Raw genomic sequence first — 21,611 nt, 5'->3', positions numbered from 1 at the left:
CACACCGTCAGCTCCAGGAAATGTTTGTCAGTGAATGAATGAGCGCTGCTGCGAGCGAGGCCCACACTCCACAGATCCGAGGAGGGCGGCCCAGGCCTGGCCTCAATCGCTTCTACATCGGGGGAGCCGCTCCCAGGGAAGGATTGAAGGTTGCTCCAAGGCGGGCTGCTCGGCCCTCTGTGAGGAACCATCAGGAGCCTTCAACGCGGGCCGGCAGGTGGGGGCAGGGCGTGGACGCGGACACACCCCCCGCGGTGCCCCCGGCGCCCGGCAGAGGGCGCAACCCGGCCGGCCCACGCCCCGCCGCGCGCCCGGCCGGCTCCCTCGCGCAGGCGCGCTGCCGCGGGCGGAGGATCCGGGCCGCGCTTCCTCTCGCCAGGCCTGCGAGCTTCCTCCCAGCGGAGCCCAGGGCGAGCCGAGCTTGGCCGCCCGCCGCCGAGACCGCCGCCGCCCTCCCGCTCCCGCCCCACCCCGCACCCTGCCCGGAGGTCCTGCCGGGGTGGGGTCCGAGCGGGGTGATCGCCCGGCCGCGCCGCCGTCGGGGCCGTCCCCCGGCCAGCCGTCCCTCCCGCCCCAGCCAGCCTGTGGCCGCCGGAGCCTTCGGGGCGTGGAACGCGGGGAGCCCTCGCGGCCCCCGATCCAGCGTCCGGGGCAGCCCCCGGGAGCCGACGCGACGTCCCAAAATCGAACCTCGCTGGCGGCGTTCGGAAGCGGAACTCTGCCGGGGCCGCGCCGGCTACATTGTTTCCTCCCCCCGACTCCCTCCCGCTCCCCTTCCCCCCGCCTTTCTTCCCTCCCCGACCCGGGCCGCGCGGCCATCCCCCTGCCTCTGTCTGGCCGTCCCTCCTCCCCCTCCTTTCGCACCCTTACCTCTTTATACCGCACCACCCGGGGACCCCTGCGCCCCTCCCCTCCCCGCTGGCCGCATGGACTGTCCCGCAGGCCGCTGATGCTGCCCGCAGCGAGGTGGCCCGGACCGCAGTGCCCAGAGAGAGGTGAGTGCCTGGCAGGCCTGGAGGAGGCGGGCGTCTGAGTGCTTCCCGGGGGGGGGGGGGGCCGGTGGAGGTCGCACGTCCCGCTTCTGTTGCAGCTGCCGTGGTGTCCACTCCCATCCCCCACCGCCCAGATCCCCTCCTTCCCGTGTTCGAAATCTCCCGGGAGTCACTGTCATCCCGACTGAGAGGGGAGCGCACGAGGGAGGTACTGCCCTTTGAGCCCCACAGACTTGTCTCAGGCCACTCTGAGTCTGTCCGCACCCCCCCCCCCCCGTGTGGGGCTGGCTGGAGCCTCGAGGGAGGGGGTCAGCATGGGCCAGGGCCCAGGAGATAGGGTGATTTGCCATTCCCTACCCAGGGCCTCTCTGCAGGTTCCCTGGTCTGCCTGGATCTGACCCTTTACTCATTCCCCACCGCGGAGGCCCTGCCGACTCCAGGAAGCCCAGGGCCCAGTCACCTCCCTTAAGCCAGCCAGAGATTGAGCCTGTCACCCTCGGCCTCCCAGAAGACCAGGCCTAAGCCAAGGGACCTCTGACCCTTGGGTGGGGAAACTGGGTAGGGCCTCTGTCCTGGGTGGAGGTGTCACTGGGCATTAGGACCATGCCCCCACTCCCTGGCAGCCTGGTCAGCCCATTCTCCCAGGCTCCTCAGGGCCCAGGCCAGGTGTCAGGAAGGGGCGTGTCCAGCCACCAGATCCTTGGAGCTTAACTAGGGGTTCACCTTCCCTCCTGTTTTGTAGACCAAGGGACTGAGGTTCGAAGGGGGAAGTTGCTATCCCAGACCTTTGGCAGAGTTACACTGTCTATCCTTTCATCCCTCCCACTTCGCAGAGCTGGATGCTTTGGGTAGAGGGGAACTGGGGAGACGCTTTCACCCACCAAGGATATACGCCCCTAGCTTTGCCCGTGGGACCTTGTGGGGTGAGCACGTGCTTCCCCACAGAGGGCTAGAGAGGAGGGAGAGGGCTTCCGGCCCCAGTTCTGCCTGGGTCTGGGCTCAGGCAGCATTGGCACTGCCCATGGGATTTCCCCCTGGTGCCAGAGGCCAAGTCCCACTGACGGGATGTGGTGAGTGTGTAGGTGCACCCGTGGGATGTAGCCCTGGTGCTGAGCTGAAACAGCCTGGTCGTCATTCCAGACCCATCCCTTTCACATCTTTGGCCCAACTAGTGTAAGAGCAGCCGAGTTCAGAACAAGAATGGGATCTGGATGAGGAAGGCGAGAGCCGTGTTCCCACAGGGAGCACCATACAGCCTTGGCACAGGAGCATTGTCAGAGTGGGGACACCCGGGGGTCTCTTCCAAGTTCCACACAACCTGATAGACCCAGTGTCTTTCTTGGTGGGGGCCCAGCAGGAACAGGGTGAAGGCAGCAGGAAGGAGATTGGGAGCGTGGCAGGATCCTCTTGCTCCTGGAAGTGTGGGAGGTTCCCTGGAGGATGCTGAGCCACGTCTGAGGCCCCTTGGGGCTGCTGGCAGTTTTGTCCTGCTGGGGCCTCTGCCTTTGATTTAGAGTTGTTTCCGGTTACCCTGACATGCACAGTGGAGGGGACCCAGATGTGGAGCCTGTGAGGCTCCCCTCACCCAGCCCCACACCCAGCTCTAACTTCCTTTCCAGCCTGAGGGCCTGGAGCTGAAGGCTGACATGCTTGGGTGCTTCTGTATCAACTGTGAGCCTTCGGGTGCAGCCTGAGGTCCTTGGGCCCTTGTAGAAAGGGGTCTGGCTTCAGGCAAGCACATGTGCAGGGATTTGCGTTTTATCTGGCAAATTTGGTGCCCACCCTCCTCTTCTCTCTGTTGGGTCTGGGACAGAGAAGGACCAGGAGACAGGCTCCAGCACCCTAGAGGTAGAGCCACCACGGAGCAGACCGAGGTACAGGCAAGGACAGAGGCCCAGGGCCCGTAGTGTGGCGTGGCTGCCCCAACAAGCCTGACTGGGCAGGACAGCCTGAGTCCAGTTCTGGGCTCCATCTTTTCGGGGATTTTGAAGCCTTGGCACATTGTCCCCAAAGAAACTCCCCCAAAGGTGTTCAGTCTGGGAAAGAGAAGGTAGGGAGGGACCGTCATGTGTCCAAGGGGATGTCCTGAATCAGAAAGACTGTGCTTTGGTAGATGTCCCAGACTCTGGGGCCAGAGCTGGGGTGCAGGCGGGTCCCAAGGAAGTGAATCTGAGCTCATTACGAGAAAGCTACAGGTGTAGGTATGTAGTATTTGTTTTCTTAATTTAGAAAGTAACAAAACAGTGTATGGAAAATTTAGAAAACAAAAAAATCACCCATTGTTTCTTCACCGGCACAGTGACTTGTTAGCATCTTGGTGCTCCCAGCCAGTCTTCCTGGTCTTTTTTCTCCGTGGTGGCTGGTCGCTGCTGTTATCTGAGTGTGGGTGCCATCACACCTTTTCTCATTTGATACTGTATCTGGGCATTTTCTCATGTTGCTACACGGTATATGTAACTTTGTCTCTAAAAAGCTGCAGGATATTATAAACAGCTCAGCCACAGCAACTTCACCCCAGCCCTCTTACCAAGATTGTTTCCCATCTGTTGCTGTTGTGGTTGTTGTTACTACAGGCCCCCAAAGCAACTGAGAGTATTGGAGAGAGGGGGGCAACTTGGCATCCAGCTGGTGTAGTTCCAGGCCCAACCATGCCATTTAGGCTGGATAGAGGGACCTTGGACAGGTCATCCTCTGAGCCAGAGTTCCTTTATGTACACAGTAGGGCCAGTGATACCTGCTTCAGAGGGGAGTGTGCGGACACTATGAACTAACCAAGGTACTAGAAGGTGCCTGGCATTGCCCTTTGCCTTCAGTAGATGTTCTGTAAGAAGGGGTAGGTGTTGTTGACGGAGTGCCCACTGCAGGCTGCCTCAGTGTGTGCAGAAGACACCCGGGCCAGGGTTGGCTGATGGCCCACCCAGCTGAGAGTGGTCTCAGCCCAGGGAACCCCTCTGAAACCCTCTGTCCCTGAGGTTCTGGCTACTCTGGCCAGTGTCTTGTTCCACCTCCCTGCCTTTCTGTCTTCCCATCACCACGTGGAAGGTGGGCTACTGGTTGATGTCTGGGGCTTGGTCCTACCCATCCTCTGTTCTTCCAGCATCAGAGCTGAATGGACATGGTCTTCTCTGAGAGCCTGGCTACCTCCTGTCCCCCAGCTTCAGCTACTAGTCCAGCCCCACATTTTACCAGTGGAGATAGAGGGATAGCCTTGCCAGCCTCATCTTTCCAGCCTTTCCCCATGGCGGGGGGGGGGGCAAGGGGGGGCAGAGAGTCTAGAGCCTCCCAGCTGGGAGCTGGAGGGGAACATAGATGATCCACAAGTCACTGGGGAAGTCTTGTGTGTTAGCGTCATTCTCTTCAACAAGTGCTCCCCGGGTCTAACCTGAGTGCGTACTGCTATGGCATCACTTACTTCCTCTTGTTCTGCTTCTGTGGACACCAGAGAACTGGGAGTGCCCTCCTAGGGCCACCCCATGGACAGTGGGAGGAGACTAGTCTCAGCTTGGCACTCCCAGGGCCTAAGAGACCACAGCCCCAGACGACCCGGTATGGCTCAGCACTGAGCTCAGGACTGCTGTAGGCAGAGGGCCCTCCCTCAAGTGATCCATTCAGTGCAGAGTTCTCCCAGGCATGACCTTGGGCTCTGGCTGCCAGACTTTTGCCTGTGGCGTGTCTCCCTCCTCCCTGGTCTTGGTGCACGGGAAGTGGGCATTACAGCTGCCCTCCTGTCCCACAGCTTGGGCTGGGATGAGGTCACAGGGTGCGGTCTTCTCCAAGATGCTGGCCTGGCTGGGGTGAGTCCTTTGGGTGTTTCTCGGTGCCCCCATCCTTGGTCGGGCACAGGATGGGTGGAGGAGCAGGCCACCCCCCACACCAGACAAGGAGCACTGCCTCCCTTTCTCCTCTCCTCTGGGTCCCTTCATCCAAGGGCTGGAAATAGAATCCGCTAAGTAATGATTAAAGTCAAATTCAGAACTAAAAATAAAGAGCTGGTGAAGGAAGAGCTAGTGTGCTCCCTGCGTGGCTGAGGAGAGGCGAGCAGGGTGAGGCTGGCTCCGGGGGGCCAAGCAGCTGCTTCTTGGGAGGGTCCAGAGCCCACTGGGGGCTCAGGAGCACTGTGCACTAACTGGGGGGAGCGGGGCTCTTGTTTGGGGCGTGATGCAGCCCACACCAATCAGGGTAGACCGTCAGGACCAGGTAGAGAGTCCTGGTTTCCCATGGGGAAACCGAGGCCCAGAAGGTAGAAGAGGTTTGTCCAGCAACTATCTAGAAGCTCCCCTTGGCAGACCCCGGGGACCTGAGGGCCCCACGCAGCCCAGCTTGCCTTGCTGCCTGCTCAGTTTCTCTTCCTGGTTTTGAGGTACTGCGATAAGAGGGGCTCCTCGTCACACACTAGCTTTGTACGCCTCAGTGGGGCTGGGCCTCCAACCGCAGCTTCCCTCCGCCTCCCCCTCCCATTCTGTGGTCTGGGCCCTGAGAAGCAGAAGAGAGGCTGCCTGGCGCCCCCCCTGCTGGTCCTGCTCTCCTCACTATTGGAAGCCTTGTGGGTGGGTGAAAACCTGGGTGTCATCTGATGCCTGCACACCCTGGCTGCTGCTTCTCAGCCCTGCCCAGCCCCGCCCCTGGTCCTCACCCAGGCCTGGACGTCTGCGGCCTATGCTGTCCATGCTGCAGGCAGCCTGGAAGGGAGAGGGAAGAAGGAACCCTGAGAGCCCCGCTACCAGCCAGTAGAGGAGACCAGAGTCAGAGAGGAGTCAGTCACGGGAGGCCTGTGGTTCCAACTTCCTGGCAGGGCGGGTGGGAGCTCAGAAGCTGGAGATCTGCGTAGGCTGGAGCAGCCAGGAGGGCTTCCTGGAGGGGAAGGGCCATGAAAATCAAGAAGCAGTTGTGAAAGAGGGAGGGTAGGGTCAGAGGTCTTTGCTTGGAGCTGAGGCAGGGTACAGCAGATGAGCAAGGAGTGGGCACAGATGGTAACCCACGCTTCCCAGAGCAGGAGGGCCGATTTCTGGGCAGACCTCTCAGCTGCCCTCCCCACCTGTCTGTCCATTTTCAGGGTTCATCTCTCCTGCCCAAGGAAGGGGTGGAGGGTTTTCTCCCTACCAAGTACAGACAAATCTGAGCTCAACTCCTTGCTTTATATCCCTTGGAAGCTGGGTTACCCTCCTCAGCCTGCTTCCTCCTCTGTCAAACAGATCAGCAGTGAAACCCCATGGGGTTTTTGAGGGTTAAGTAACTAAGGCAGGATTGGGTCAGTAGGCTCTCCCTCCCATGCTTTCATTTTTAGTCTATTCTGTGGGGGCAGGGTGTTGGTAACTCCTCTCCCTCAACTCAAAGGCTATGAGTTGTGTGTCCCTTGAATTTGGCCCCCATAGCTTTACCTTCTGAGTTACGTGTTCTGTGGGTCCCAGTTCTGAGATGTGGAGACCAGGAATCTGGGGAATCTAAATAGCCCACCAGCCTTAGGGGTGAGGGACAAGGACACTCTGCTTTTTAAGGGTTCATTGGAGGTCAGTGCTGACAGGCTATATGTAATGTGGGCAGATGAAGATGCAAAGACCACAGCCTATGTAGAGGGGGGGCGGTGGAACCAAGGCCTGGGTTAGGGCCCTGGGGAGGCCTGGAGTCCCCACTGCCCAGTGCACGTAGGTAATTAGGCTCCTGAGCGGTAATTAGAAACCTTTCTGGGCCAGGAGTGTCAGCCTCAAGCCGCAGTGGTGCCTGGGGGAGGAGGCTCCCCGTTAGCCTCCTCTGACTCCAGCCCCCACCTCTCCCAAACCACTAGACGGGATTTCCGGTCCCACTGAGCCGCTGGGGGCAGGAAGAAAGCCAGTGAGTTGCTGTAGTTTGGTTCTTAACATTTTTCAGCCATTAAACTCACCCCTCCCCTTAGGGCAGAGGTGCTGAAGGCTGAAGGAACCCTGGGGGTCGGGGGGTGGGCAGCACACTGGAGATAAAGTGGGACTGTCCTTCCAGCCCTCTTCTGACCCCCAGGGAGGTTCAGGCCTCTATGCCCAGTTCTGCGGCTGCCCGACCCTGAGACATCTGTACAGTGGATATGCTGAGGGCCCTGGGACCACCTGTCTGGCTCAGTGGGAACCCTCCAGCCCATGGCCTGGTGTGTGGCCAGGGGCATCACAGTGACCTCAGCCTGGGTGCCCTTTGCAGAACCAGAGGTGGGCTGATTTTAGGCCACCAAACCAGCCTAGCTGCCGGCAGTTCCCCGCCTCCTCAGGTGCCCTGCCCTCGCAGAGGGGCGGGCCCAGGTGGAAACTCACTTCTGCTTGTATCTGCCCCGGGGACCTGCCAGAAACTTCTGGCCTGGCTGGGTTTAAAGCCTCTGCAGACCCCTACCCTGAGCCTTCTTCAGCCTTAATTAACTCTCCGGACCACAGTTTGAAATCCTAAGCTTGACCTGATCTAGTACAGTTGCATCTACATGAAATCCTCCCAGTTCCAGGTCTCTCCTAGGAGCCTTCCCCTCCCCCCATCCCATGGTCTCTCCTCCCCTGAGGCTGGCTGTGACTGACCATCTAGTAGCCAGGAGGGCAGGAGCAGGGCTGCATTTTGTTGGATACCTTGGGCTAGGCACAGAGAGGCACTGAGTAGCATTCTTAGGGTCCCGAGGGCCCCTGGTCCCTTCCCCCCCCCCCGTCCATCCCGGCCCACCACACATGGGACTGGGCCCACAGGAAGGCTCCTGAAACAATGGCTCCAAGAATGAGGGCAAAGTGGACCTGCCTGTTGCTTCCAGGGGCTGCTCTGCCCTGCAAAGCCTCCAGCTGGGTCCTGTGGCAGGACCAGAGTGTCTGGGGGCTGGGGCCCCGAGTTCCCCCAGATCTCTTGTGCACTTCCCTTTTCAGTGGGTATTTTTAGCTGGGTGTAAACAGTTACTGAAGGCTCCCACGCCCCATTAGGCAGTGGAGTTTTGGTGAGGGAGGCAGGGCAGGAGCCCCTTGACCTACCCTGGCCCTCAGCACGTGCTTGGCCCTGGGGGTCTACAGCTGCCCCAAGCCAGGGAAAGGGCAGCCTAGGAGTTTCTGGGCTCCCCCCTCCCTGCCAGCCTGGGATCCCAAGAAAGGCCTGCCTGAGGCTGTGGCCACTGACCTCAGCGCTTGGGCACAATGCCCAGCCTGTTCCCGGGACCCCAGCACAAGGGCCGCCAGGAGCAGGGTTTGGGGCAGGAAGTCAAAGAGAAAGCCCCCTGTCCCCCAGCCCTGTGGGGGTGGGGTGGCAGCTGCCATCCCTTTGGGGTTAAATATAGTCCTGTCGGTTACGGGGCCTCATCGTGGTGCCGCCAGCCTAGCTTCCCCTTGTTGTCTGTTGACTCGTTCATTCATTTAGAGCCACTCACTGAGCAGTGTTCCAGGCCCCAGCCCCTGCTGAGGTGTGAGTCAGCCACCAGCTCTCCTCCTGCAGGGCTCCCAGGCCAGGGTCAGTGAGGTTCTCACTGGAGCATGGGATGTGAGAGGCTGTGGAAGCCCGGAGCAGCCCACACGGCTGGGGGACCACAGCAGGCTCCTGGCAGAAGTGGTTTTCAAAAAGTTATATATTTCCTTATTCATCTTGTTTTTAGGGGGAAGGTAATAGATGCATGTGGTTAAAAAAAAAAAAAAAGGTCAAAAGAACACAATAGCAAATGCACAATGAAAAGTAAATCTCCCTTCAACTTGATACTCACTCCTTCCCATTCCCAGAGGCAACCTTGGTTATCGGTTTGCTCTGTCTTTCGGAGATCATCTCTGCATATCTGAGGTTAGGGATAAATGGCGTGTCCTTTGAAAAAACAGCAGTTTGTAATGTGCCATGGATGATCCTGCACTTTGCTTTTTTTTCAGTCTTTTATTTTGAGTATTTCAAACCTACCAAAAAGCTGAATACCCGTGTATACTTTACCCAGATTCACCAGCCCTTAACACTTTGCCACATTTGCTTTACTTTTTTTATATACACGGTCATATGTGTGTCTGTATTTTTATGCTGATTTATTTGAGTGTTAGCTGCAGGCATCATACCTTTCTCTCCTAAGTACTTCAGTGCAAATCTCTTACATAATCGCAGTACCATGATCACACTTAAGATAATTAACATTAATTCCATAATATCTAACATTTTCATTTTCCCAGTTGTCCCCAAATGATCTTTATTGCTATTTTTTCCCTTTGATCCAGAATCCAATTCAGGATCAGTCATTGAATCTTGCAGTCATCTGTCTTTTCTTTCTTTTCCAGCTTTATTGAGATATAACTTCTGTTTGGTATTGTGTAAGTTTAAGGTGTACAACGTGATGATTTGATATACGTGTACGCTGCAAAACAATTACCGCAGGAAGGTTAGTTAACACATTCTTCACTTCACGTAATTACCATTTTGTTGTGTCCTGTTTAATCCAGAACATTCTCCAGCCTTTGTTTGTTTGTGTTGTCTTTTATGACATTGGCTCTAAGAATCCAGGCCAGTTGTTGGGGCTCCATCTGCCTGCGTCTTCCTGATGGGAGCCAGGTTGAGCCGCTCTCCGGGACCATCGCACAGGGGTGCTGTGCCCTCCTTGGTGCAGGAGGCGCTCAGTGTGCTTCTCTCGTTATTGGTGATGCTTAATTTGGTCACTTGGGTAACGGGGTGTCTGCCAGGTCTTATTGTGGAGGTGCTTTTTCCTCTGGCTGGTTAATCTGGAGGGTGGTACTTGGATGCCGTGTCACGGTCCTATTCCTCCAGCAACGTTTCCTTCTTGACTTGAGCTGGCTTTTTGCTACTTCTGCTTACTTCGTCATGGGGCAGGTGCTGTATCAGCACATAGAGCTCTGTCCTGGCCTTGTCATAGCTGAAGAGATGTTGTTCCCTTTTAGGCATATCTGGTCATGTTTACTCAGTGCCTTATTGATGGGCGTGAAGGTTGTCTCCCAACCTCTTGCTACTACAAACAGTACCACAGAGACTGTCCTGCGATGTTTTTTTTTAGACATATGTGCAACAGAAGTGATTTCTCAGCTGCACCCCAACGGTTGAGTGGAAGTTCCTTGGGTAGAGAAGGGGCAATGCCAAGGCAGGGAGGTGGGCAGGGCACTTGTGTCCTAGGACCAGCAGGTGAGAAACGGGTCTGGCTCAGGTGCTGGAGAGCCAGCAAGTCCCAGAGAGGTCAAGGGACTTGCCTAAGGTCACACAGCAAGTTGGTGGCAGAGCCAGGAGCTGGACTCAGAGCCCCTGACTCCCAGAACAGTGTTTCTGTACTTCTTTCGCAAAGTGGCCTGAAACCAGGTTCACACAACCTGGAAGGGCCCCTCTGTGCCTGACCAAGGCAGACTAGAGGCCTAGGTTTGTAGAAGCCCCACCCAGCCGTTCTGGCTCTTAGCCTCTGACCTGGAGGGGGATAGCCCAGCTGGACCTTCAGGGCCCTAAGGAGGAGGCCACCCTAGCCTTCAACTTTGGCAGGGAGGAGCCATCAGGGAAGGTCCACAGCTTGAGGGCTGGCAGGATTTCTGTGCGAAGAAGGTAGGCCTCAGAGCAGCCCTGGGAGCTGCAGGATTATCACCAACCCATTGTGTAGATGGGGAAACTGGTCCCAGAGTCACAGCCAGTAGAGCAAAGAGGAGAGGTTAGCCACTCCCTCTCCTTCCCAGGTCTGTCATCCTCAAAACCCAGCCCCTCAAGGAAGCCCACCCTGACCACTCCTGGGCTCAGCCCTTCCTCTGAGCACCACTTGCTTCTCCCTCCGCCCGTGTACTCTCTTTTCTAGGCCAGTGTGGTCCTGGCCTCCCGGCAGCTCCTGAAGCCTGGTGCAGGCACGCAGGGCAGGGAGGCCTCCAGGGTCGGGGCCAGACTGGCCCGCTGGCGCAGGCGTCTGACACCTGCCTGGGGCAGGGTGCTCGCTGGAGGTGCAGCCTCACGCAAGGCTGCTTGGCCTCCTGGCGGCTTGGGGTCCTCATCTGTAAAATGGGGATAATGATAGCCTCTCTCTCAGTTCTCAGAGAATTTGATGAGCCATAATGTGCCAAGGACAGGGGCTGGCGTAGAATAAGTGCTCAGCAAACAGGGCCTGTTATTATTTTTATTATTATCATCAAGTCAGTGGGGAGGCGGCGGCGGCAGCTGCAGGCCGGGAAGGGAGTGTTTGCAAACTGACAGCTGGGAGGGTGACTAACGGTGCCTCAGCCCCCGGGCCCTCCCACCTTCCCTGGTGTCGAGTCTTGAGAGGGAGGGGGAGGGGGAGGCGTGAAGATGCGGAGAGCTGGCAGAGCCCCTCCTCTGAAGGGCCTGAAGGTTGAGGGCCCAGTCAACCACAGAAGGACCCCAATTCGAGTTCTAGATTGTCACCCCTAACTAGCTGTGCAACTTAGAGCAAGTCATTCAAACCTCATGAGCCTCAGTTTCCATTTCTGTAGAGTGGGTGTAAGTAGGCTCCCCACACGTGGTCCTCGGGAGCCCAGGGGCTGCTCCTGTACTCATGGCTGCTCAGTCATGTCAATGTGTGTGTGTGTAGGGGGTCCAGACTCCTCCTTCGGCCCCAGGCTCTCTGTCCAGATGGCAGAGGGTGACGGGCTGACCCTGGGACAAGAAGCACTGTGTGTTCTGGGAGGAAGGGAAGCCCTTTTTTCCCAGTGGTGTGGGAGTGGAGGTAATGCCAGGCTGTGCGCCAGACACTTCCAAGTCTGGGGTCTCATCCCACTCCCTCCACAGCCTTCTTGCAGGGATCCCTGCCTCTGCCTTCAAGGTGAGGGATCTGAGGCTCGGAAGGGTTGAGTCATTTGCCCGAGTTGCATACTCGGCAGAGCCTGGTCTGTCTACCCTAGAGCCAGGAGTGAAGCCTGGAAATGGTGATGGTTCTCCCCGACTCCTTCTGGTCTCCAAGACCACACACTCCCCTGCTGAGGCCCCCAGGCCCCATGGCAAACCCTGCTTCCTCATGTTGGCGTTAAAAGCCCCGCCTCCCTGCAAGGTTTGTGCCAGGCAGGCCCAGCCCACACCATCCTTTGCAGCAGACTGATGGGGTGCTCAGACCGTCAAGGATGCTTCCCACCCTCCTCACCGTGGGCTTCCAGCCTGGGCTGCCTTTCTAAGCCCTCCAGCCTTCAGGGCTGGGTTCCAGCGCTCCCTCCTCCAGGAAGCCCACCTAAGCTCTGCAGTCCCTGCTCACCTTACACCCCTAGGCACCCCTTTCACTCAGATGCCTTCTCCCGCTGCCTGGCCTGGGGTAGGTGGTGTTTGTGAGCGTCAGCCGGTTCCCCAGACCTGTCCGTCCTGCAGGTGAGCCTGGGAACAAGGCACAGAAGAGTTTTCCTTCACACTATGAAGTATGTTAGAGGAAGAGGAGACGTCTAAGCCTTAACTGCCTGTCTCCTCATCTGTAAAAAGAGAAGAGCAGCCCCAGCCTCTCTGCTTCCTGAGACCGGAACACGCGGGGTCTGGGCTGTGTGGGAAGGTGGTGGTGGAACTGGGGGCTCTGAGCTGGGGCCACAAAGAATATGTGTGCAGGACGGGTTGGCCTGCTGCTCTTGGGGCATGGGGTTGGCTGGGGTAGCTTTTGTTGGGGGGGCCAACTTCATTGAAATAAACATACACCAAAAAGTGCACCAACCCTAAGGGTACAGCTCCGTGAATTGCCACAGAGTTGAACTCGCCCCCTTCCCGTCACGGCCCCCACCCAGGGCAGTCGCCGTGCTGCACTGGGAAACCCCCAGATTTTGAACTTTATACAAATAGAATCATGTGGCATGTGTGCCTTCTGTGGGCGTCTCGGTTAACGTGACGTTTAGAAATGCATTCGTGTTGTTTCATAGCTGTCGTTTATTCACGTCCGCCGCTGGGCAGTGTACGTCCTGTGAATACTCGGCTCACGCTCCTCTCTCGCGATGGGCGTCTGGCCGGTTCCGAGTGTGGGGCTTGCTACAGGCTGTCCTGCTGTGCTGGCTCCCGTGCCTGTCTTGGCGGCGCCTGCCCTGCTTTCTCCTGGCTGTGTGGGGAAGTAGGGTGGCCAGACTGTGGGGTCAGCACACATTTGGCTTCAGAGGTACTCCTGGGGCGAGGTTTTCTAGGTGACTGAACTTAGAGGCCCACAGAGGACAAGTGACTTCCCCAAGCCCCATAGCACCTTCCCAGACTCACCGCTGCCCTGTGAGCCCGGTGGACCCCCAGACCACTTAGCTAATGTCCGGGTGTGAGGTGGGCAGGGCAGGGGCTGCCCACCCTACGCCTCCTTAGCCTCTGTTGGTCATCCTGTGGCTGTAAAGGCCACGACAGGCTCAAGGTTGAAGGCCCTCTCTGTGCCTGGAGGTCCTCAGCCCTCATCTCCTGCCTCCTCCCCATCTAGTGCCCTCAGCTCCTGGGGCGGGAAAGGAGTGGGATCTCAGTGACTTGAAGGAGCCATCTCCTCACACACACACACACACACCTCAATCTTCCCCTTCCCCGCAGCTCTCATGGTACCAGGTGACAGGTCGGCCTTCCTGTGACACGGGGACGCCAGATCTTCTGAGAAGATGTCGGCAATACAGGTACTTCAGGGGCAGGAGTCTAAGGCAGAGGAGTATCCCCACCGCCACCACGGCAGTGCTGAGGGAAGAGAGGGAATGAGGGTTCAGATCAATTCACTTCCCTTTTCCCCAACCCTGGCTTTCAACAAGGTAGAATTCCAGGGTGCACTGTCAGACACCGGGCCCTCAAGATGGGAGCACAGGTCTGGGGGCGGTGGGGAAATCTCAGCTGGAAGGCACCGAGTATTCTGGGGTAGGGGCACCTCACCCAGGTTCATGGAGGCCGACCAAGAGTCTGTGACCTCGAGGTTGTGCAGACAGGTGTGTGGGGATGACCTTGGGCTGTACCCACCCACCTGTCACCTGCCCTGCAGGCCACCTGGCCATCCGGTACAGAATGTATTGCCAAGTACAACTTTCACGGCACTGCTGAACAGGACCTTCCCTTCTGCAAAGGAGATGTGCTCACCATTGTGGCCGTCACCAAGGTAATGAGGGACCTTACACCCCCAGCCCCTCCTTCCTCTGCGTCCTGGTTCCACCGCAGGAGAGGGTAGGCCTGAGAGTGTGTCTCGGTGTCCCTCTCCCCAGGACCCCAACTGGTACAAAGCTAAGAACAAGGTGGGCCGTGAGGGCATCATCCCAGCCAACTACGTCCAGAAGCGGGAGGGCGTGAAGGCAGGCACCAAGCTCAGCCTCATGCCGTGAGTACCTCTGAGAAGCAGCTGGGGTCTCCCAGTCTGGGGAGGAAGGGCGACAAGGAACCCTGGTTCCCCCGGAAGAGAGTCAGAGGAAAACAGGGAGGCAAGAGGAAGGGGCTGGGATGTCTGCGAGGACTTCTTAAGACTAGGAGAAGGGTGTGGGTGCTGGACCTCAAAGGGGAGGACAGGGCTAGGACTGAAAGATGAGGGCTTCCAGTGCCTGACCGAGCCACGGAAGCGTGGGGAAGAGCCTGCCAGCGGGAGGGCCTGCAGGAAGCGGAGCCTGGCAGGTGCATGGGGAGGCTGCCGGGGGGCATGCCTTTGGGCCACCACGACCCCAGGCCTGGCCTCCCCCCAGCTGGTTCCATGGCAAGATCACACGGGAGCAGGCAGAACGGCTCCTGTGCCCACCAGAGACAGGCCTGTTCCTGGTGCGGGAGAGCACCAACTACCCCGGGGACTACACGCTGTGCGTGAGCTGCGACGGCAAGGTGGAGCACTACCGCATCATGTACCACGCCAGCAAGCTCAGCATCGACGAGGAGGTGTACTTCGAGAACCTCATGCAGCTGGTGGAGGTGAGCGGAGTGTCCGTGCCGCCCAGATTCCCGCTCCGGTCCCACTGCTTCTGGCCGGGAGACCTTGGGCAGGTGGTGCAGCCTCTGCGAGCACCTGCTGTGTGCCAGTGTTGATCTCTGACCCCGCAGTGCCACCACAGGGAGGTGGCACCCCAGTTCATAGGCCAGGAAACAAAGGTTCAGAGCAGTTAAAGGACCGGCCTCCAGTCCCACAGGTGTACACTGGAGGTGGCAGGACTAGAACCTGAGTCTTCCTGATCCCAGAACTAGCTTCCTTCCAGCCACTCATGCAACTAGGTGCCCAGATGTGTGTATGTAAACATGGCCTTGTGCGCTGTGCCTTGATGGCCCACATGTCCCCCCAGCTCCTGAGGCCAGCTCTGCCCCAGGCAGCCTCCCAGACGCCTCCTGCACTCACTCTCAGTGCCTTCCTGTTGCTGTCCTAGCTTGGCCTGTGGCAGGGGAGGGTCCTGAGCACACTTGGCTAGAGTCTGGTGTCTGGACTGGGCAAAAGCTGACCTCTGCCTCGGGATGCTAGTGAGGCCCACAGTGGTAGCAACACCAGAGTGGTGTGGGGTGGCATGTGAGATGGACTGCGTGTCTGAGCCTGGGGCCTCCTTAACGCCTGCTGGAAAGGGGAAGCCCCCGAACTGAAAGCAACTCCGGGCTGAGTGGGACCAGCCTCTGCTGCCCTCTGGTGATCAGACCTGGGCAGTGCATGTGAGACGCTGGTGGGGCACGAGGGTGGGGGCGGGGCGGGGCGGGGCGGGGGGCTGGCCTTTAGCGCCTGCCCTCCTCTCTGCAGCACTACACCTCGGATGCAGATGGACTCTGTACTCGCCTCATCAAGCCAAAAGTCATGGAGGGCACAGTGGCAGCCCAGGATGAGTTCTTCCGCAGTGAGTGCCACCCCCATCCCCAGTCCTCACTTGCCTATGCAGCTCCTCCCACCCAGGCTCCCTAGCATTACCCCCACCCCAGAGGCTCTGGAGACCTCCAAGGAGCCCCACACACACAGTCCAGCCCGCCTCTGCTGTGACCCCGGCTCCAGCTTCAGCACCCCTCGCTGACCACCCCCTTCCCCCAGGCGGCTGGGCACTGAGCATGAAGGACCTGAAGCTGCTGCAGACCATTGGAAAGGGGGAGTTTGGAGGTGAGCCAGAGAGGGTGGGCGCCCTGGGAGGAGCCGGGGACTTCGAGGAGTCCGGGGAACAACCCCCAACCCTCTTCCCCCAGACGTGATGCTTGGTGACTACCGAGGGAACAAAGTCGCTGTCAAGTGCATTAAGAATGATGCCACTGCCCAAGCCTTCTTGGCTGAAGCCTCAGTCATGACGTGAGTTGGGACAGTGGGTGGGTGGGGAGGTCACCCCAGGGCTGGGAGGTGATGGGGAGGCTTGGCAGGCTCTGACCACCCCCACCTCCTGCCCCAGGCAACTTCGGCATAGCAACCTGGTACAGCTCCTGGGCGTGATCGTGGAGGAGAAGGGCGGGCTCTACATTGTCACAGAGTACATGGCCAAGGTGTGTGCCTGCCCTGCGATCCAGCCCCCATCCTGGAGCCTGAACACTGGGGCTCACACTTTCCAGCTGCCCCAAGCCCCCCACCACACCCTTGGGCCCCTGCTCCCTCCATCCCTTCTCCCCAGCTGAGCTTTGAAGTCACCTGGGCGTGGCTTTTGTCCTGGCTCATCATTTATTCACTGTGATCTTAGACAAGTTGTGTCGCCTCTCCAAGCCTCAGGTTCTCACCTGTGAGTGGAGATAATAACAAAGTTTAGCCTTTTCTCACTCCCTCCTCGTCGGAGATGGCCCGCACTCTGTCTGGAGTATGTACCTACTTTTACTTTAACCTGAGCACCCAACCCCCACACCTCATGGCCTTTCTCTCACTTTCTGAAACAGCCTGCACTCTATGCAGTATGTTATCTCTCTAAACAAATCTACCTTTACCCAGCTGTTTAAAAAAAAAAGTTTATCTCAGAGATTTATGAAAATTAAGAGATAATGCATGAAAATTGCTGAGCACAGCATCCAGCTTGTAGGACCTAATATTCTTTCAGAAGTGATGTCCTGACTCCTCCCCTGCCCCTCCCCTGTCCCTGCCCCTCCGCTGAGTGTCACCTTTTACCCAGCCCCAGGCCCACTCTTCCTGGGGTCTGGAGGGCAAGTCTGATCTGTGGGGCCTGTTGGTCTGTCTGTCCTGCCCCAGGGGAGCCTGGTGGACTACCTGCGGTCTCGAGGCCGGTCAGTGCTAGGCGGAGACTGTCTTCTCAAGTTCTCACTGTGAGTGAAGCAGCCCCTGGTTGTGGGGGGTCCCGCCCTGCTATGGGAGCCCCATCTGAGGGGACATGTGGCTGGCTCGCCCCCAGAGACGTCTGTGAGGCCATGGAATACCTGGAGGGCAACAACTTCGTGCACCGGGACCTGGCTGCCCGCAACGTGCTGGTGTCTGAGGACAATGTGGCCAAGGTCAGTGACTTTGGCCTCACCAAGGAAGCTTCCAGCACCCAGGACACGGGCAAGCTGCCGGTCAAGTGGACAGCACCTGAGGCCCTGAGAGAGAAGGTGCGCGGGCCTCTCCCCAGGGCCTGAGCCGCGGTGGGTGGGGTTCCTGGGTCACCCCCAACCCCAGTTCCCAGGATCTGACACTGCTTCTCCCATCCATGGGGCAGAGGTTCTCCACCAAGTCTGACGTTTGGAGTTTTGGAATCCTTCTCTGGGAAATCTACTCCTTTGGGCGAGTGCCTTATCCAAGAATTGTGAGTATGGGCACTGGGGCGAGGGCGGCGGTTGGAGCAGGGGGCCAGGTGGCTGGAGGGGCCTCGCTGGGCGCTGCCTCCCCAGTTGGAGGCCTAGAAGCTGCAGGCCTGCCCTCGGGACCTTCTAGGCCATGCCCCAGGCCCGGGCCTGGGGCAGAGCTGGGGGATCCTTGGAGAGGAATGCTGAGCAGGGGTCCCCTTGGTCGAGCCTTGCTCCAACTCCTGCCACCCATGTGCCTGCAGCCCCTGAAGGACGTCGTCCCTCGGGTGGAGAAGGGCTACAAGATGGACGCCCCCGACGGATGCCCACCTGCAGTCTACGAGGTCATGAAGAACTGCTGGCACCTGGACTCTGCCACGCGGCCCTCCTTCCTGCAGCTCCGCGAGCAGCTCGAGCACATCAAAACGCATGAGCTGCACCTGTGACCGCCGGCCTCCGCCCAGGCCGTGGGCCTGCGTGGACTGGACCCGGACAGATTGTGGACCTGGTGCCTCCACCTGCTGGGCCCAAACCCGAACTGAGCCCAGCCGGCCAGTGGGCCTCATTCCTCTGTCCTAGCCTGCGCCCCCTCTGGCCCCCAGGGACCCCGCCTAGGCCTGGCACCTTCTCTCATGGACCCACCTGTGGGGCTTCGGGAGCCCCGCCCACGGGCCAGGAAGGGAAGAGGCTGAGGAGCGGGAGGCAGATGCCCCTACCGTGGTCAGGCTCCCCCTGGCCTCCCATCTCTCGCCTTCTTAGAGTTTTATTCCTTTCCTTTTTTGAGATTTTTTCCGTGTGTTTATTTTTTATTATTTTTCAAGATAAGAAGAAAGAAAGTACCCAGCAAATGGGCATTTTACAAGAAGTACGAATCTTATTTTTCCTGTCCTGCCCAAGAGGGTTGGGGAGACCAGGCCCCTCTCTAGGGACCCATCGCCCCAGCCTTGTCCCCCACCCCATGTTCTGTGTCCGTGTCGCCTCGGTCGCCCTGTGTCTGCGCTTGACCGTGTTGCACTGTTTGCATGCGCCCGAGGCAGACGTCTGTCAGGGGCTTGGAGTCCGTGTGCCGCTGCCGCCCGCCCACCTGCCTTGTGAGATGGAATCGTAATAAACCGCTCCACGAGGACACCGCTGCCCAGCCTCGGCGCTTCCTCCGCCGAGCCTGCCTGTCCCACCCAGCCCCCACCCCGTGCCATCTTGTCCCTCCCCCTGTCTCTGTGATTGGGGCTGTGCTTGCCCGGTGAGTGCAGCGGGGAGGGCAGCACTGCCGGGAGATGTAGCCGCCGCTTTGTGTCAGCTGCACGAGCGAGTGTCCTGTGTCTGCCGGGGAAGCTCTCACCGCCACCTCCCCCAGCGTCCTTCTGCTGCCCGGGCTTGGCCCTGGGGCTCATGCATCCACAGGGTGATACCTGGGAGGTCCAGGCTGCCTCTCCTGCGTGTTGTTTAAGCCCTCAGCACAAGGAGGGCTGGAGCCAAGGATTGACCTGCTGGAGATGGGACCCCCTTGGCAGGAGGCAGGCTAAACGTCTCGTGCTTCAGAGGAGACCCTGGATAGGGATGGGGAGGGAGGCTCTGAGCTGCTGGTGGTTCTCACGATTCATCTAAGATGTAGCTTTGCCACCCCATCCCGACCCCTTCCCCACCCCCAGCTGTGCCCAACCCTGTGCCTGGGGATGCGAAGGTGGGGGAACCTCCCTGCCCCACCTTGGGGGGCACAGATGGGGAATGAGGATCTGCCACAGGATTTTCTCCCTTCAGGTTCCCAGGGCCGGTGGTCAATGCAGAACCTCTGAGGGTTGGGGGAGGTTCACATCATTCACTGAGACAGGCAGCTGGGGGGTCCCCTTGTCCAGTTGGGGTTCTGACTTTGCAGTGAGCCTTGTGTCTGTTCCTCAGCCCACTGTGGTCTGGGGTCACCACCTCGCTCAGCCCAGTGTTGCTGCCTCCTCACTTCCCCAATCTGTTCTGTCTGCTTACTGGCACACTCACTTTTTTCTAAAACGAGACCATTTATTCAACAAATATTTGGATACCTAGTATGTGGTGGGACTGGTGTTCAGCAGTGAGCAAAACAGGCCTGTGGAGTTCACAGTTGAGAAGACAAATAATCACATAGACAATTACCAATTGATAAGTGCTATGAAAGAAACGTAATTTGGGAATCAGACCTTGTCTGTAGATCAGGGAGGGCTTCTCAGAAGAGGCAGCATGTAAACTGAGATCAGAAGGATAAATGGGAGGTTTGGGGGGATGGGTAGCAACATTCCAAGAAGGAGGAGCAAGCAGGTCCCCGCTTCCCAGAAGACACAGGAGAGGGAGACTGAGTCTGCCATTAGTTTTAGCCACAAGAATGTCACTGGTAACTGTAGCAAGACCTAAGTTTGGTGCTGACAGATTCCAGATTACAATGGCTAGAGGAGGTGTGAACCATGGAGGAAGCTGGGCAATCTTTGGAGAAATCTAGCTGTAATGAAGAGGAGGGAGAGGATGAGAGGATTTTTAAGAAGGCAGAAGCTTGAGCAAACCTGACTGCCAAAGGGAAGGATGTCTACCTTTCGATCGTGTCCATGTCCTGAGTGGGAGGCAGAAGATAATGGAGGGGAGGGCATGGTCGTGAGCAAAGATGGAAACTTCCCTAGAGCGAGGACGGGCGGCTGCTGTCCTGAGAATGAAGGGCCGTGGGCCTGTGACGGGAGAGGGACTGTCCTGGTAAGACTGCAGAGGAGAGGTCCCCAGAGTGGTGCTCTGGTGAATGCTAACTCAGACAGCTCAGGGAGGGGTGGGAGCTCTGACCTACAGTGCTGGTGTCCGTGGGGTACCTTCCGCCACGACCAAGCTCACGTTACCAACCTGACTTCACTGAATGCAGGGGCCGGAGGGATTTCTGACAATTGGCTCTCACTAGCCGGTCCGAGCTGCCTCTGGCTCAGAAACCTACAAAGATTCCTGAGGCCATGGGACCACAAGAGGGGCCAGGCAGGCGACATAATGGAGAATTGGACCAAGTGTGACAAGCGAGAGTGAAGGAGCAGGGTCGGCTGACGGGGCCCTGCGGGAATGTAGGCTCAGGTAGCAGGGTGCCCCAAGTCTTTCCACCCAGTGGCATGCACCCTCCTGCCCCCATTCCTTCGTTACTTCCCCCCTGTTTACTTGGCTTATGGTTTTTTGTTTCCCCCCTCTGTCTTTTGTCTCATCCTTCCCTTCTGCCTTGCTGGCCACTGGCATATCACAGGTGAGCAAGACAGAGTCCTTCCCCAAGGAGATCACAGACCTGGGGGAGTCCACTCAGAACTCAGCTTGGTGCCCAGAACTCTGGCGAGTGTCGCCCACTGCCAGCATTGAGCCCGTGAGGCAGAGGAAGGAGGCGCAGGGCAGCTCCCCAGACACCAGGAGGACAGTTGAGGACAGAGGGAGGGTGAGCCTGGCAAAGGAAGGACCTTGTCTGAGCAAAGGTGGTGAGGTGACGGCCTGTTGAGGTGCTTAAGTGTGGCCGGGGCTAAGGTGCCAAGGGGTGCAGTTTGGCAGCAGGTGAGGCTGAAGGGAAAGCAGGGCCCAGGCCCCACCTGGCTTTGCAGGCCCTGTGAACAGTTTAACTTCATGCAGAGATGGCCAAGAGCAATTGAAGAGTTTAGGACAGAGGAGTGATGGTCAGATCTGCGTTTTAGAAAGATAATTCTGCTGCAGGCTGGCTAGAGAGGATGGTAGTGTCCCAGGTGGAGACAGGGAGATGGGGGGGAGGCCGACAGGCCAGGCAGCAGGTGGCTGACTGACAGTGGCCGGGGCTGGGGAGCCAGCAGGACGCGGAGAGAAGACAGCCCCCTTGACGCTGCGCTGAGCTGAGCTCCGCCGGGCCCTGCTCTAAGCACAGTAGGTGTATTACCTCATGTAACCCTCTGACAACTCTTGGAGATACTGTCTCCGTTCCACAGATAAGGGAAGTCAGGCTCGGAGACATGAGAGCATCAGGCACGAGAGTGGCAGGAGCAGCTGGGGGAGCTGCTGTGGCTTCTGAGAGGGCGAGGCAGAGGAAGGGGCCCAGCGGGATTCCAGTCTCCAGCTCCGTGAAGTGGTTGAGAAGAGGAGTTTGGTTTGGACATGTTCTCTGGAGGCCTTTGTGACATCCAAGCAGAGATG

General features: G+C 58.4%; 1 protein-coding gene across 2 annotated transcripts; it reads left to right on the top strand.

The window, feature by feature from the left end:
- Positions 1-333: 333 nt before the first annotated feature.
- Positions 334-18,610, top strand: CSK (C-terminal Src kinase). 2 transcript variants are annotated; one of them, XM_074353886.1, is made up of 13 exons: positions 334-995; positions 13,398-13,477; positions 13,831-13,944; positions 14,048-14,160; positions 14,516-14,735; positions 15,541-15,634; positions 15,823-15,888; positions 15,972-16,071; positions 16,169-16,259; positions 16,948-17,021; positions 17,108-17,303; positions 17,411-17,497; positions 17,741-18,610. In XM_074353886.1, the coding sequence occupies exons 2-13, from the start codon at positions 13,463-13,465 to the stop codon at positions 17,921-17,923; spliced, it is 1,353 nt and encodes a 450-aa protein (XP_074209987.1). In that variant the 5' UTR covers positions 334-995; positions 13,398-13,462; the 3' UTR covers positions 17,924-18,610. The 2 variants fall into 2 exon arrangements, with proteins under 2 accessions (XP_074209987.1, XP_074209988.1); XM_074353887.1 differs by lacking the exon at positions 334-995 and adding an exon at positions 4,427-4,786.
- Positions 18,611-21,611: the final 3,001 nt, after the last annotated feature.

The sequence above is a fragment of the Camelus bactrianus genome, chromosome 27, assembly GCF_048773025.1.
Source record: "Camelus bactrianus isolate YW-2024 breed Bactrian camel chromosome 27, ASM4877302v1, whole genome shotgun sequence".
Classification (NCBI taxonomy): domain Eukaryota; kingdom Metazoa; phylum Chordata; class Mammalia; order Artiodactyla; family Camelidae; genus Camelus; species Camelus bactrianus.
The sequence above is the reverse complement of the archived record's forward strand: the minus strand, read 5'-3'. Positions and strand labels throughout refer to the sequence as shown.